The sequence below is a fragment of the Drosophila navojoa genome, chromosome X, assembly GCF_054131105.1.
Source record: "Drosophila navojoa isolate 15081-1374.11 chromosome X, UAZ_NAV_1.0, whole genome shotgun sequence".
NCBI lineage: Eukaryota > Metazoa > Arthropoda > Insecta > Diptera > Drosophilidae > Drosophila > Drosophila navojoa.
The window spans coordinates 232945-252096 of record NC_142895.1 but is presented as its reverse complement, the minus strand read 5'-3'; the positions used below and the strand labels follow the sequence as shown (position 1 = coordinate 252096).

Below are 19152 nucleotides of genomic sequence, written 5' to 3'. Positions count from 1 at the left end.
TCTAACTGTAAAATGTGTTCGTAAAAGCTTTGCGGCTTTGCGGCCGCCTCCCCCTCCCCATCCCCCCAGGAGAAACACAGCAACAAACACCAACTCGAACTAACGAGCCGATTGACGAACAAGCCAACAACAAACACATGCGTACACATGCCGTGGTGTTAGAGCTAGAAATGTTATATAGGCTAATTTACATACGAATACATTGTTGACTCACTGTACAGGGCTAAGCGTGATGCTAGATAATTTATGAAACTGTGCAGGAGCAAGGGAATGAAGGACGTGAGGTGTCGAAAGGGGACACGTAGGCCGATTGCAGACGTCTTGGAGTAGTTGATTAGGTCTGGGATTGCGATGATTGGGGGACTGGTTCAGTGTTCGGGCTGCTTTTATTGCCTTTGAGAAGAGAAGTGTGTTTTTTTTTTGTGTCTTCGAGATTTCGAGTTCATTTGGCTTACTTCATGTCCACACATGTCAAATCAGTATCAGTATCAGCGATAAACGATAAACTATATACGATATACGATATACGATATACGCTAATCTCGATATATGTCATCAAATAACATCGCTCTGTTCTATCTCTCACACATGCGCGCACACAGACACACTCTCTATTTCCTTCCCACTCTCTCACTCTTCCTCTCTATCTTGCAATCACACAATTCGCCAATCGTATATCGACATTGAAATTAGAGTGAATCCCAATTGGATATCTAATTAGATCTAGTCAGCTAAGCTAAGCATCGGCTAACTGTTAAGCAGAAAATATATGTGTATGTTCCTTACATGTTTGTTTTCTCAACATTTGTCATTTTGTTCACTTTTAATGAGTCTATTTCTTTGTTTCACGTTTCACGTTTTACGTTTCACGTTTCACGTTTTACGTTTTACGTTTTGCGTTCTGCGTTTCACGTTTTACGTTCCTTTTCCATCGTTTATTTGTGTGCTAATTTTGTATTCGTATTTAAACGCAATAATAAACCCATTGCATATTACAGTGTCATACTCTACTACACATACATACAAATACACACACCCACACACACATACCTTCAATGATACATACATAAACCTACACTTGCAAACATACACACATACATACATACATATATATTTAGTTGTATACTTAATGCGAAATGGAAAGAATGATTTATTTCTATTGATTACTCTTAGTTTTGGTTTGTATTTCCGTTTCCGTTAGCCGTAAACCGTTTAGCAATATACTTAATATAATTAGTAGATTAAAATAGGCTTCTTTGTTAATGTTTCGGATTCCAGCATCTATAAGAAATCAGATAGAGATTTGCATAGATGGATGAGGAGCTAGAGAGGAGACAAATAACGAAAGGGTTAAGGTCACAGTTATATAGAGATTGGATAGACGGTAGAGCTATTTATTTATCGTTCCATTACTATTGATTTTGTTGATTTCAGTGCAATTCGATTCCTTTTGTGTTTCATTCACATGACAACAACAACAACACTGAACAACATATTTCTGCAATCCATTTGATTTGGTGTCCACATTTTTGTGTTTAGTTCAATTCTTTTACCGTTATGTTTTATTGTAAAATGCAACCGCATTATAAAATCGATCGAATATATATATACATAAATACTTATATATATTATGTATTGAAATTTTTAAATTTACTTTTGTACGTCGTCGTGCTTGTGTCTAAAACTAAGTATACCACAATTCTCCAAAGCCAAACCTCCTGCGCCCCCTCCCCCGTAACTCCTCCCCTAACAGATATGATCCGTATATATTTACAACAGCAAAAGCAAAAGAAAAGCTTCAATTCAATTATATGTATTTGCATTGAAAACTAATCCTTTTAAATCAAAAACCAAAATAAAAAAAAAAAAAAAAACCAAAACAAAAACAAAAATACATTTATATGAAAAATTTTTATATATATATATAAATTGCAACTTTATTTTTAATGTGTCTTTCGTTGAATTATTTCAATAGTTTCAAATTTTTCGTTTCGATTCGTTTTCAAATATGGCTTCAAAATTGTCGAACAACAAAATTTTCACCCTGAATGAGTGAGATGCGAAAAGCGAAACAGACAACAAATACATACATACGTCCATACACGCACACACACACACATGTGTGTGTGTGTGATCTCCCTTTTATGAACATTTATGTATTTATCCTTGACAGTCCATTGGCATTATATACATACATACACAAATGTATGTACACGCACACACACACATACACACACAGACACACACACACACGCATACAAACGTGTGTATGTATGCCTTATGTACATGTAATTACAACAATATTTGGTCTATCTCCCCTCACGCCACCGCCCTTTACCCACCCCCTTACCCAAATTTTAAAGCTTGAGAATTTACTAAGTACAAATACAGAAGCGCACACAGAGTACGCCAAAATGCTCGCATTTTGTTGTGTGGCAGGCAGCCCAATTGGCCAATCGTTTATGAAGTCGAATGTTCCAATTGCCGCATATACAAATATTAAAGCTCATACACGCCCACCCACACCTACTCGCCCCTTGCCGCAGAGGCGCAACCCAATTGGCTAATCGAATTGTTGAGTTGTTATCTGTAGATTTGTGGCAAATCAAATGTGTTAGCTTGAAACAAGGAAACAGGAATGCGAAGAGACTCGAATGCATAGCTGAAACAACAATAAAATTGGCATTTGTATACATATGTGTAGGCTATAAACGTTCCGACCAGATAGGCTCAGATCGTACGACATATGGTACGCATATATAGCTGTTAACACACACACACACACACACACACACATACATAGATGTTAATCGGTGTGTATTTGTATTTGGCAGCAGCTACATATGTATGTTTGTGTGTAAATGAGGAGATCTATGCTGTAGCAAATGCAACTCTATACACACACACACACATACACCCACACATACACACACACACACACACACACACACACTGAAGCGCATACACGTATAATTGGTGAATAATTCGTATATATTGTAGTTGAGGAGACAACAACAGAAACACAAACACACACTCGCTCGCACACACGCTCACAAAATGGTCTTGGTCTACCCCACGCACAATCGAAAACCCCTCATATATATGATATACATATACACATATATATGTATGTACATATACAATATACATGATAAGACAGGTTTAAGCATCCCTCAAGTGTTACGGTTATTAGCGATTGCGAGAGGCCTAGAAACTAAAGCGATTCGATAAACATGAAATACAAATTTAGTAGGCGCTCGACATCACTTCTAATGCACACATACATACCATACCATACATACCATACCATAACATACCATACCATACCATACATACATGCATTCACACATACACATACATACATCTAATAATACCCAGCAGCAAAACTAACCATATGATGATAACTAATATGCCTATATACATATGTATATGTATGTATATATATATTTCGATAAATATATATACATATATACTTATACCTACTTTTCAAATAATACTAAAAATTTTTAACCCTCCTACAACAACAACAACAACAACAACAAAAACAAAAATCATAACAACAAAAAAAAAACTATAACGAAATTATGTTTAGAGAATATCCAGGAATAATACAACAACAAATACAATAGCAACAAAAAAGTATCTAAATTATTAAGAATTAAGAATGCATACGAATTCATTACACAAATACAAAATAATTACAACTACAATTACAATTAAGTAGCTTAATTAGTTTTTTGAAAAAGTGTTTTACTAAAAAACTTATATTAATTGTGCTTTGAACACACACACACACACAAACAAACAAACAAACAAACAAACAGATTTAAGTTAACACAAATACAAACACAAGTACAAACACATTTATACATATATATAAAGCTTTACGTATATAAAAAAACTATTGAATGAACCGCTTTAAAATTACGCTCCTTCTGTATATATATTTACTATATATATATGTATATTTGTCGCTGGCTCCTTTAAAATTGCGATTGATCCACACACATACACATACAAATATATATACAAATACATTTAAAGCTTAGAATTTAGTTTAATTTAGTTCGCAAATCGAAATTAACTAATTTTAAGTTGATAAATTGGTGATAAATAAGCAAAACAAAAAATTGTAAATTATTCAAGTTAAGTTTTAAGCAAACACAACCAGACCACATGGCATCGAATTGACAGTAATCGATTCGACTATTCGATAATAATAAACCAATAAATTGATATGATATGCATTGACTCGTATCCCTTATAACATCAAGAATTCTTGCACAACATTTGGTACTATTGAACAAATTATTTACCAAACAATGGAATGATAAACAAATAATAAAAATAATAATCGAATAATAATTGTATAAATGAATATTCACAATTGACTCGTATCCCGTATAACCTGAAACGAATTACACAGCTAACACTTCCAAAGGAATCATCGAATAATCCAGTTAATTAGTATGAAACGTTTGATGCGAATCGTCAGAAAAATGGAACAATTAATCGAATAATCTATAAATCGAAAAACCCAATGAATTGTAGCGAGTATTTTAGATTGCAGGTACATCAATCGAAACGCATTGCACTGCAGCACTTCCAATCGAGCTGTCTGTTAATCGAATAATCGATCTTATAATCGATTAACATCATTTTATGATTCGAAGGGATTAGCTTTTAGACTAATCGACTTGTCAAACATATTCATGAACACATTACTTCTATTGTTCCGCTTTCTGTTTTCTCTTGAGGCCAACCCTTTACTTTGGTTATGAAATTCTGATGTTGATTTCATAAATTTCACCCATTTTCCTTGCAATATGCCAAATTAGCAAAGTCTTGGCATAACAACGATAAATACTACATTGACAAGTGATAAGTGAGACACCAGCTTGGTGCTAAATTAGAAACCAACAGCCAAATCAACCAACAACAGCAACAGCCAACGCCAATTCTCCCCATAATAAAATCCACAATCTCCAAACACGATACTAAAATCAATGATAAAATTAATGCAAAGACTTATAAATATCAAAAAATAATTCCGGCATTTGTGTAGAAAACAACTACAACAACAACCACAACAACAAGAGCAACTATAATAACAACAGTAACAACATTTTATGCACAGATTATCAACAACAAAATCAAAAACAAAATGAATGAAAATTGCTAACTTGAAACTTGCAATGCCTTCAAAAACCGATAAATTATGTCGATGTCGATTGCTAATAATGAGTGAAAGGAATATATTTGGAAATGGTTAATTTTTAGTCCTTTATTTAAGTGGCACACATACACACATACATGTACACACAAACACATACCCAAACACAAACATATACACACAAGAAACGAAACGAAACGAAAGCAATGAAACAAACCTGAAAATTTGAATGCAACAAACAAACAAACGCAGAAACAAGCAACACACACACACAAACAACAGCAACAGCAGGAACAAGATTGAAGCTAAGAACTATTATGGTGATGGTGTTTAACACACACAAACACACACACACACAGCTACACGTATACACACAGGCAACCACACACACACACATAGACACGCAGACTCAACGGTACAAGAAACTGCAGCGAGAAAACGAAAGTTTTACCTCCTCACGTTTGATTTGCTACTCTTCCTGCTCTGTGTAACAGTCACGACTACACCAAACAACCAGCAACAACAATCACAGCAACCACAGCAGCAACGATAATGCAAAGAAACCCCAGCCCTTAAACTCCACTTCCCCCATTTGACCAACCAGGAATCGAAAGATAATTGAAAAAGTAAAGAAAATGGAAATACAGATTTCAAATAGCACACTTTTATGTGATTGGCTCGTGACACGTGACACGTAACTCGTGATTTGTGATTCGTGATTTGTGACTGCACTTTGAACTAAGATTCCGTATAGCTTGAACCCTATATCTAAGACTACAACCCGTGACTCGCGACTGTGACTGTGACTGTGACTGGAGGCGATTTGCCAGCAGAATCAGATACAGTTTAGATTTAGTCAAGTCATTGATTGACTTGTGTTCCGTGAGTCGTGACTCGTGACTCGTGACTCTTGACTGTGACTGATCCCTAGCTAGTAGCAATAGTACAGCTTGATTCAGCTATACGAGAGATTCGGATTCAGACAAATGTGATTGATTGCGACTTATTACCCGTGACTTATGACTCGTGACTTCTGAATCGTGACCCATGACTGTGAGTGTCAGTATATACCATATAGATAACTTTTCTTAGCTTCGAGCTGCATTGAAATTGAACAATCAAAGAAGAAATCAATTTATCCACTAGCTAAAGCGTCAAAAAACAAAATTCTTCCTCTTAAAGAAGATCAAATACACCCACACACACATACATATAAACAAATCGTTCTCTGTCTCTCTCCCACTCTCTTTCTGTCCCACCCATTTATGTGGGGACAGACAAACGAGAACCTTTTCAACTTTTTTGACCCCCTAAAAATCATCCGATGCAAAAACAACCAAACCAAAAGAAAAAAAAACAGTAAACAAAAATAAATCAAAAATCAAAACAAATAGCACAAAATTTTATACGTACATAGGCCAAATTGGTAAATTGTATTATATATATATATATAAACATAAATATATATATCTATATATATATTTATATACTCATTATATCAAATAAATCCAAAGTTAAATTGAAAATCCAAAGAAAAATTAAGAAACGTTAGAGTATGGGAAACAAGCAAAATATATTTAAAAAATTAAAATTGAACTAAATACAAAGAATCATATATATACACAATTATATATACATGTGCATTTGTATGTCTGTATATATAAGTGTATACATATGTACTTAGAAATTATATTTGATGAAAAAAATGCTTTGCGAATTATTAATGATAATTTTTCAATAAAATGCAGAAAAAAAGCAAAAACCTAAAAAATAAGCAAAAAAAAAAAGACAATTCGAAAAAAATATAAGAAAAATCTAAAATAATAAAAAAAATAATTAAATCCGTTGTACTTGGGCTAATGCGACGTTTTCTGACTTTCTTTCCTACCTTGTCGTCAGGTCAACTGACGACAAATGCTACAACTTCTACAACAAACAACAACAACTATTACCTGTCATACTCTGAACAAACAAACAACAACAACAACAACTGCACAACAATAAAAACCACAACAACAACAACAACCAATCTAAAAACAGCCATCACAAACGCCTCTGGCATATGTGGGCTAAATCTCTCCACATTCGCAGCCAATTGCAACAATAACAACAACAACAACAACAGTAACAATAACAACAACAACAACAACAGCAGTAGCAGCAATTGTGGCGGCAGCATAAGTCAACAGCAGCAGCAACAACAACAACAACAGCAGCAGCAACAGCAGCAGCAACAACAGCAGCATCAGCAGCAGCAACAGCAACAACACCAGTTGAGCAATGTCGGCAGCCAGGTAACGAATGGCATGCTCACCTGTAGTCCACCAGCAACCGCACAGCAGCAAATGTTTGCAGCCGTTATGGCGAATATGGCAGCAACAGCGAATGCAACGGCAACGGCAGCAGCATCGGCCTCGGCCAGCGTCAGCGGCAACAGCTCGTTGAACAACAACAATTCCAATTTGAATACATCGGGCGGCAGTCTGAATGCGTCCAGCGGCGGGGATGACTTTCGCTGCAATCCGTGCAACAAGAACCTGAGCTCGCTAACGCGGCTCAAGCGGCACATTCAGAACGTGCACATGCGACCCACTAAGGAGCCCGTCTGCAACATCTGCAAGCGCGTCTACAGCTCCCTCAACAGTCTGCGCAACCACAAGAGCATCTACCATCGCAACCTCAAGCAGCCCAAGCAGGAGCCAGCCAGCGCAGCCAATCAGCAATCGGCCAACAGTTACTACCACCAGCAGTTGAATCACCATCATTCGTCCTCATAGAATTTCATGTACTTTGACTACCAGCAGGCGGATGTCAACCTTTGAAGCTGAGTCGAGGAGTGCAGAGCAAAGTGCATATAAATACATACATACACACCTGTGCACATGCAGACATGTATGTGCGGGGAAAGAGCAAGAGAGTAAAGGAAATCATTGTTAAGTTTTTGAATGTGCGAGTTCGATTTGCAAATGAGTTTGACTCTTTTTATCATTGTAATCAAATTATACACACATACATGTAAATATCTATACACAGATATGTGCATCAGAGCTGCCTATCGATATGGATAAAAACAAGTCAAGAATTATTCAATATTGATATTTTATAAAAACTAAAATAATGAAGAAATCCAATAAGCCCTATTGCCTCGCCTACAAATCATGTGTATATCATCTAGATATGATCTAAAGATTAAGCTATTCTTTCGTAGGTCTGGCTGATAATATCTTTATATAACTGTCTTGTCTATATAGCGAAATCATTTCTCACGAAGCAAGAGAAAAAATTGTTTTATAAAAACTACAAAATAAAGCATATTAAGATATGATGAAGAAACAAGGTTACATAGATCTGAATGAGAACAAGGCTAAGTGCGCAGCACTGACCCTCTCTGTTGCTCAGTTCCAGGTAGAGGTTAGAGAGTGGATTAGGACTGGTGTTGCCTTGGGCAGCACTAATATGCACAATACACATACACACACTCATACACACATACTCGACATATGCAGAATAGTTAGATAGAAGAAGAGTTAGAATTGCAACAAGCATTGCCTCTGTATGTACTGTACGTACAGGCTGATGTATTTGTCCAGGGCAGAGATTGAATGAATGAAAGAATGATGAATTAAAAAAATAATTACAGTCTAGGCTAGTAACACTTAGTTGCCTTTTGTAGCTTAAGCCGAATCAGATAATGTTAAATATGAAAGATATAGATAGAGATAAATATGCAGATTCAGATAAAGTCACAAATACAGATACAGATACAGATACTGATACAGATTCATAGACATATATACATATGTAGATATGGCTGCAAGCAGCACTTGCTTTAAGCTATGCTCCAGTTATTATTCTATATACATATATATCGCACTTCACATCAATTTTTGTCCATTTGTCTGTTTATATATGAATATATATACATACATATATACATATATTGATTTGTAGTAAAAAGAAATGAAAAATTACAAAAGGTGCCGGTAGTGAATTCTTCAAAATGGCTTTAATAAAATTAAAAACGAAAAATAAAAGGAAATATTAAAACAAATTACAAATTAGGAATACAAATACAGATACTAAGTAAATTAGTTAGGCCTAAGCAGCGCAAATCAAATCTCAGTTGTGCAAATTGTAGCCTTTAAATCTTTGTATACATTACTAAGACCAAGATCATGATTTTTTTTTTTTTCGTAATTGTTATACATACATAGCATAGACATACATACAAGCGATAAAATTGATATGTATTTATATAGATGATATATACATGCATATATCAGGATTTGGTGACCGACCGAACGACCGACCAATGGAGCATGATGATTTATTATATATATATATATATACATATACATTTATGTAGGGATATAAGCTAAGCACACACATACACTCGTTCACATGTACATTCATATATATATATATATATATATATATATATATATATATATATATATATATGATATTTTATAGGTATAAATTAATCATTTTTATATCAAAAAATCGAATTACTATAAAAATTTTATTATACATACATTTATGCATAAATATATATAAAACCTGTTAACACGTAGGCTAAATTCTGTTTTTTTTTTCAATATAAATATATATATTTTTTATATTAGTCTTAAGAGAATAAGAAAAAACTTGTAGATACATACATACATATACTTATACACACATATACACATATGGATACATACATACATACATGTACTATGTTAACCGGATACTTTATGAGTGCACCTGTGTTCGTTAGACTTAATAATTTTTTTTTATTAGGTAAGACCCAATGCCTAAAGCAAATAAGTACACGTTCACACACACACACACACACACACACACATACACACACATACACACACACACACACACACACATACACATCGACATACATTTAACGTAGCTGAATGAATGTAAGCAAACTGCAATTGCAACAGAAAACGAAAACTTTTAATTACTAATCTAACAATAATAATAATAATAAAAAATCTACACAGAAAATGAAAATGAATATATTTTGATTTAAACAGCTCTTAAGTTAGGTATGTTATGTAAGTAAGGCTAACTTACGCGATGTGTGCATGCAGCAGATCGAACGAACGATCGCTCGACTCCGATCTCTTGCAAAGTTAGTTCAAGCAATCAATCAATCAGTAAAATCATATCTTAAAATCATCACCCATATTCTCACATATCTAACACACACTCACACACGCATACGCACACACACACACACATGCATTGAAATCTCTCTCATCATACCAACTGTTTGTTTGTTTACCTCGCATACAAATGTAACAACAGCTATTTGTGAGCGCCAAGGCCAGTGTTTGAAATACCCTGTGAGTGGAGCTCTGTCGCGTGGTATAGCTTAGCTGCCATATGCGAGGTGTGCTCGATAAGTAAGTGTGACTGAATCGAATGCACTTATTCGTTTCTTAACGATGACAAACATTCTGAACATCATGAGTAATCGATTATAGAATCAAACTTTGCCTGCGACTTGTGTATTTGTTTAACGTCACGCCTGTTTCTTGAGTACACCACGTCTATATATGCGTATCCTTGCTGCATTATGCGATCTTGTGTTAAATTCACTGTTTTGCTCCACTTGGAAAAACTATGACTGAAAAAGAAGGAGAAGAGAAGGTAGAAGAATCGATTATTGCGCAACCATTTATTTGTACTTAAGTCTCTCTGTCTCTCTCTCTCTCTCTCTTTCTCTCTGTGAGCGACAATTACTAATACTTATAAAAACAAATCAAAACAAAAAACGAACCATATCCCTCTACAATACTACCCATTACCCCTAAGTCCAGTCAGCATCCAGTATTCAAGTGTTCCCATAGCTGTACCTGTGTTCCCGAATCCCGAATCACCAAACAACAGCTGCCAATGGGGCAGCTCTTTGTTCTAATCTACAAATGTTAAGTATCAATCCAAGTGCCACACACACACACACACACACGCATACACGCACACACACACACACACAAACTCGCACCCATACTCTCTCTTTCACACATAAACCTATTTTATTAATTCCCTACATTTGTCAAAAATTCGATTTATGCAACATATGTATGTATACATATGCATATATGTATATATATTGTATAAGGCGTAACATCTAAAAAATTGTGTGTTTACCCGCCCTACTTACCCTGATGCACACCCCCCGAATGCCCCACCCGCCTACCCCCCAAAAGCACATTTGAAATCTGGTATATTTTGGTTGTTATCTTAACCCCAACCAAATCAATCGAATCGCATCACACACACAGGCAACAAAAGGTGCTGCTGCGTTTGAGTTTGAAAAAAAGAGACACTAGTGACAACAGAAATTTAGAGCGCTTGGTGCTCGTTACACCAAGTCAACTAAAATAACAAAAATTACAACAAAAACAAAAATATTACTAAAAAAAACACATTTTATATACAACAAATCAATCAGGCCAAAACATGTTTCAAAATTTTGCTAAAAAAAAAACAAAAACAAAACAATAAACGACTAATTGGTTTTTAACGTTTTCAAGAAAATTAAAAAAGAAAAAAAATTTACGACACATTCACAATTGGTACCGTCACCAAAATTTAACTGTCTAAACACTATTTGTGGTGAGTTCTCACGAAACTCACCACGCAGCAGCCTTAAGGTATGCTACAGAAAATCTTCCTTCGAGCGTAAACGAACGTTAACAACAACAACAACAGCAACAACAACAAGAAATTTCTTCGAACTCCACAAAAAAAAAATTTGTTTATTGAAATCAAACAAAAATTTGTTTGTGCGCCGCAAAAACAAGAAAATTTTCAAGTGAAAATGCAACAGCTAGAAAAATACAAGAAAATAAAATTGAAAAACAGTTTTTATTACTATTTTATTTACTCATGTTTTTTGAGAAACCAAAAACCAAAATTAAGAACCAAAAAGCGTTTTTTTTTTTCAATGATTTTAATGCAAATGCAAATGAAACAGAAACAAGCAAAATTATAAACTTATATTTCGATATACAAATAGCAAAATCAGCAAGTTTTCAATTTGGTTTTGAGCCTGGATTTGTTAGTGTAAAATAATGTAAAATAATAATACAACAACAAACTAAAAACAAAACACAAAAAACTTAACTCACTAGACAGACACAGACACAGACACAGACACAGAGACACGGATAAACGCACACTACTATATGCACGCGTACAACTACATGACACGCACATCCACTTATACATATATATGTATATATACATTTATATATATATATATATATATATGTGTGTGTGTGTGTGTATGTGTTGGAATGTATGTGTGTGTGTATGTATATGTGAGTGTTCGTACAAAAAAAAAAAACGAACATGAAAAACATAAACAACCAGAACAACAACAACCAGAACAGCCAGAAGAACAACAACAACAACCAGAACAACAACAACAATAGAAACAAAGTCAAATATACAGAAAAGTCACTATTGTCTCTTTTTTTCTTCTCTTCCTATATGACGTATAGGTGGCAGCACCAGCCTACTCAGCGGCGTCATAGTGCCCGGTGGTAGTGACAACCCTAGTAATAGTAGTAACAACCAACAACAACAACAACAACAAGTAGAACAACAGCCAACATCACAACACCAACTCCAACAACAACAACTCCAAATCCAACAACAACATCATTCCACACTACATAACCCACAACAACAACAACAACAACTGCACCAAGAACGTGAACGAGACCGAGAACGTGAACGTGAACGCGAACGTGAACGTGAACGTGAACGTGAGAGAGATAGAGATAGAGAGCGTAGCAGCAAGGCGAGTGATCTACACAGCAACAGCGAGCGCAGTCTCTCACGCTCATCGCAGTGTGGCATCAGCGAGGGCATGGCAATGCACAGCAGCAGCGCAACTCCGTCCCCGAATGCCAGCTACAAGCGCGAAAGGGAACGAGAAAGGGAGAGGGAGCGGGAACGGGAACGGGAACGGGAACGGGAGCGGGAGCGAGAGATTGAGAGAGCACGGAGCAATACGCCGGGTGCAACACCCCCGCCATCACAGACATCATCGCATCACGGACATCCAGCACCACCGCCGCACTTTAGTCAACATCCGCTGGCAATGCTATCGAGCCATCACCAGCATCAGCTGCATTCGCACCACGAGCTGTCGCCTGGCGCTGCCCATGCGGTGGTTGCTGCACATCATGCGCATGCTCTGGCCCGCGCCGCCTCGCCGCTTGTGGACCGCCACCACTTATTGCATCAGCACCATCGGCGCGCCTCGCTATCGCCCTCGGCGTCAGTCAGCAGCGGCGGCGGCGGCCGCGGATCCGCCGGCAATGCGGCCAGCAATTTGCTGAGTTCAGCGCGCGCCAGCGATGTGGCGCAGGCCAACCGCCTGCTCCTGCCATTGCCGCTGAATGCGTGCCATCGCTGCGATGTGTGCGGCAAGCTGTTGAGCACGAAGTTGACGCTGAAGCGGCACAAGGAGCAGCAGCATCTGCAGCCATTGAACAACGCCGTCTGTAATCTGTGCCACAAGGTTTTCCGCACGCTCAACTCGCTGAACAACCACAAGAGCATCTATCATCGTCGGCAGAAGAATCACCACTCGTACTTCCATCACAGTGGCGGAGTCGTTGGCCAGGCGGGCAGTCCCGGCAGTCGGCTGCATCAGTCGCTCAGCTCGCTGACCGCTGTAAACAACAGCGTCGGTGGCGGTGGCGCCGGTGGTAATGCTGTGGCTGCTGCCGCGGCTGCCGCAGCGGCTGCTGCGGAGCTGCTGCTGTCGCCAATTGTGGGCGCCGCTGCTGTCGCTGGGGGTACGGCAAGCTCGACGCTGCAACTGGCGGCGGCGCATCAGCAGCAGCAGCAACAGCAACAGCAGCAGCACCAGCAGCAGCAGCAGTCCTCGCCGAACATAGTCAAGCCATGCATAGACTTCTTATAAGATCAGCATCAACTCTTGCAGCAGCTGTTCCATGTTGCGCTCAACAACTCAGCAGCAGCAGCGGCGGCAGCATCGGCCTGCCAGCCCCAACCTGGCGATTACGTCGGCCAGCAGGTGGGCGCCACGCCAACGGTTGACCTAACCCAATTGGACCAGGGCAGCGGTGGCGTCTATGCGGCGGCGGCCGCAGCAGCGGCAGCTGCAGCAGCAGCGGATGGGGGAGTTCCAGACCTGCGTGCCCTTCATCTGCATCAGCAGCAGCAACAGCAACAGCAACAGCAGCAGCAACAACAACACGGTCATTTGGCCCATATGCATCCACACTCCCACTCCCTACCACACCCACACCCACACCCACAACAGCATCAGCATCAGCATCCGCACCAGCATAGCCATACTCATGCCCAGCATCATCATCGCTATGAACGAATGAATTTATTAGACCAATAAGCAGAGCGATAAAATGAATACTACACAAGCGTGACGTCATCGACGGTGAGCCCGTTCACATAATACACACATACTCACACACTCATAGGAAATCGGAGGATATAAAACAAAAGAGGAGGGAGAGAGAGAGAGACGAAAGAAGATAACGGATGATCTACTACTGAATGCAAACGCACACATTGAGGAGGACATAGCGGATAATCTTGTACTGAATGTATATACATAGATATACACGTATAAATATACATAGGTATATAGACGCACACGCCCACGCACACACACACACAAACACATACATGCACAATTGCATACACTTTGGATCTCAACATGGCGGAAAACTGCAATAATTAAAATTAAACAAAACAAAAACAAAATGTTTCGACAAACAACAACTATAATCGAACAACTAAGAAGGAAAGGATGTGGAAGAAAAATAAGATAAAACATGTTTAGGCAAATGAATGAAAAAACTGTGATTTTTTACAAAAACTTGATTATAAATATAAAAAGAAACAGAAAAACAAAAATGAAAATGAAAAAAAAAAAAAAAAAAAACGAAGAAACAACACAATTAACGTCTTAAAAAAGGATGCGATAAAAAAATTATAATTAAATAAAAATGAGAGCGCGCAGATTTTTTTTAATGAAAAAAATGAATTTGGCTAAGCCAAAATGCAATAGCTTTTTTTTTTCTTTAAGTATAGGAAAACTGAATGAGAATAGCGTGGAAAACGAGGGAAGCGTAAAAGACTGTTAACGAAACAAACGATGAAACAGACAGACACAACACACACTCATGCATGCACATGCTGCATTCATTCATAAGCATAAGAATAATTTACCTCTTGAGTATTAATCATATTATCCGCAACACTCACACGACAGAGAGACACATAGATATGATAAATGATTCATACGACAGGCCCACAACGAACAGCAGTATGTATATATATATATATATATATATATATATATATATATATATATATATATATATATATATATATATATATATATATATATATATATATCTATATATACATATGTACTTGAATAAGGTTGATTTGTCACCATTGTAGCAGCTTCCATATTCCTAAATGGCAAACAACAAACTGAATTTAGTATCTCATACACAGTGCTTTACAAACACTACTTACTCACACACTACTTTACAACACTAGTTACTTTAACACTTTCCGTTTTGACAATACTGCTTGTTGGTCGGCAACAGCAAAATATGCAACATACAACATGAAACATATTAACTAACATTCAATGTACAACAAACTATCCACGCGTATGCTCAATTTTTTATTTTATTTTATTTTCATATTCATATAGATGTATATATATAATATGTATGTATATACATTCTTTTTTAACATTTTTTTTAAACATACTCACAAAATGATATACATATATATATACAATATACTATATATATACATACAAGCATTTAGACTTAAAATCTATGTAAAAACAAGAAGAAAAATAGATATATCCATATATTATATACCACTCGTAGTAGTATTTAATCTTAAGAATAACTGTGTGTGTTTTTTTTTTTTTTTTTTTTTTTTTTTTACACACTGAAAACTATGGAAATAATAATTATGCATATGTGTAAAATATATCAATAATAATAATGGAGAGAATGTATACATCAATGCATATATCAGATGTACATGTTTACACATAAGAAAAGCATTAGTCGATCTTAAATTTATTCGAGAAAAATGCTATGTATAAGTTGCACATCCATCAAAGTAGTATCTAAAATCAATAATTGAAATTGTATAAAGCTCTGTATATAGACAGATATAGCTACGTAAACTACACACAACGACGGATTTTACATTTTGTAGCCTTTGATCATCAAATTGATTCGAAAATAAACCAAAATTTTATTTAACAATATATATGCATGCATATGTATGTATGCGTGTATATTGAGGACTTTTGACAGAGGTTTTCTTAGGTTCAAAACGGATAGAGTTAGAAGGACTGATAGTTTTTAGGCACAACCCAAATGGCAAATTGCAAATTAATCCAAAATTACTATAAGAGATCTAAATTATGTTCTTACATGTTTATTGACGTGGCGTAGAAGAAGAAGAAGTACGGCAATTAAATTGCCCATCCCAGCGGGACGATGTGTTTTGTTTCTAGTAACTCCCCATTGGCACATACATACATATGTATATTTGGAAAAGATACTGAGCGAAATGGAGCTCATGAATGTATAATCAAAAGAAATTCGGACTAAACGACGTATTTTTAGACTTTCATTTGCATTACATATTGATTTTTAAAGACTGAACTTTTGAAGTATCCTTAAAACAAAACAACAAAAACAATTGAAAGCAATTGAAAGAGGAAGACGAGAAGAAGAACGAATAGCATTATTGATAAGCGTGCAATTTCGGAATAGTCGACGAACAACGTGAATACTGTACATCATTTAACCCTTTGCTTACTCTTATCAGTGCATACATATGTATATAAGAATATTGATATGAACAATGTATGCATCAGATGAAGTACATCTACATTTTAATGTTCATAATTTTCTCTCTATACATGATGTACATGGAAAGCAACATATGTAAATGTATATACGTACATACTTACATTTATACATACATATATGCATAATAAACATGTAGACCGTGTAGTGAAATTTTATTTTTTATGCATTTTTACATACAATAGCTATATCCATATGAATGTGAACGGTACTCGGTCAGAGAGTGAAAACTATTTTTTTTTTTTTGGCACAACGAAAAGTCTGAGAAATCGTTTTAATTTAAATTGCATAGTATAAATACATAACTGATGTTTATACTATGCTACTATTATTGTAATTATTATTATCATTATTATTATTATTAATAATTCTTATTTTGTATACCAAATTTTATGAACACAAAGTTTTAGGCATTATAAATAAGTTTACAAAAACAATAAGAGAACCTTCGATTACGCAGGAATGTGATTGATTGATTGATTGTTGACTGATGGCTCAACCATTACAGCCTTATCGCAAGATATATATATCTTATTACCTTTTATTCTGAAATTGTGTCATAAGCATTTCAATTAAATACATTTTTTTTCACATAGCAAATGCCCAAAAAAAAAAAAAAAAAAAAAAAAAAAAAAAAAAAAAAAAAAAAACATTTATAAATAAATAAATAAACACAATGAAATAAGTGGAGAAAAAACCATGAGTGTAAATATCAAACAGCAAATACTAAAAGGATGTTTTATTTACAGCTACAGAAACAAAAGATAAACAATAGAATATAAGATAAATGCATACTTTTAATACAGTTTACATCAAGTCTACATACCTAGTTCATAGCCGTGTACAGACATATATATATATATATATATATATATATAAGTCAATTTGCATAATGCTCTCCACTTTTATGATTATAAACGATGCATAGACAGAAACAAAAACATAGAAAGAAACTTCAAAAACTATATTTCAATTATTGTATTTTTATTTATGTTAACAGGTTACTCCATAACAAAACAAAAACATAAATATATCTATATAAAATTAAATAAAGAAAATTACACAGTATTCATGTTTTGAGCTAATCCAAGCTAAAATAAAACCATAAGGCATCAAAAACAAAAAAACAACTAAGCATATAAATATCATACTCGAAAAACATTAAAAGAAACATTAACAGTAATAGAAACAGAAACACTAACAGTAATAATAGCAGTGACCGTAACAGTAAGAGCAATGAAAACCATAGTAAATATGTTCTCTGCTTTGAAAAAGAGCAAAAGGTAATAAATGAGTACAGTTTCGTTTCTCCATAGTTACAAAAATGCTTCTCCCAGTCCAGTCTAAGCAAAACAATATAAGTACATACATATGTATATATACATATATGTTTATTCAATGAAACATTAGCTCCAAGCCGCACTCTTTATCACATATATAAATATATTGCTTACGATAAACTACAATTACAGTACTACAATACATCCCATAGACAAAGCAACTACAACAACTTAAATAGAGCAATAGTAACTAACAACAACAACCGATATCATATACTACTACTTGAGTATAAACGTAATCTATGAACATTCATAAAAAAAAAACTGCAAAGAAAGGAAATCGAGTGAGAGAATAAACAAAGTTTGGGATTTGGGATAGAAAAATATCAAAAATAGTTCAACAAATGCATAACAGTAACACTAACAGAAATAGTAACAGTAACAGACCAGTAACAGTGACAGCAACGGCAACCGCAAAGCAATAGAAAATATTTGTTCTCTGCACTCGACTGTCCACTGAAATAATACATATACTTTATGTATCGCAAACATATATAATTGTATTAATGAATACAGTAAACAGTATATATATGCATACAGTATATATATACAATCAATAGATTAATAAACGTAACTTGGATTCATTTACACACATTCATCTCTCTACTGCAATTAAGGTAAACTCTTGAGTTTCTGCTTCTGTTCGAAAGAAAACCTAATTCTCAGCGTTTGTATATATGATAACTGAAACCTATTTCAATAGTCATTTAGTAAA

At 35.5% G+C, this 19152-nt stretch overlaps 1 protein-coding gene across 3 annotated transcripts in view; it reads left to right on the top strand.

Annotated features, from left to right (window-relative positions):
• The window catches only part of br (broad-complex core protein), a 37565-nt gene that overhangs the window by 10888 nt on the left and 7525 nt on the right, over positions 1-19152 (top strand). The window contains exon 8 of one of the 3 annotated variants that reach the window (XM_089264786.1): positions 12685-15395. The exons of the other annotated variants lie outside the window; for them this stretch is intronic. Coding sequence (XP_089120912.1) covers positions 12685-14120 — 1436 coding nt within the window. The 3' untranslated portion in view covers positions 14121-15395. Of the gene's footprint in view, positions 1-12684; positions 15396-19152 lie in introns of those variants that run through there. 3 annotated transcript variants of the gene reach the window in all.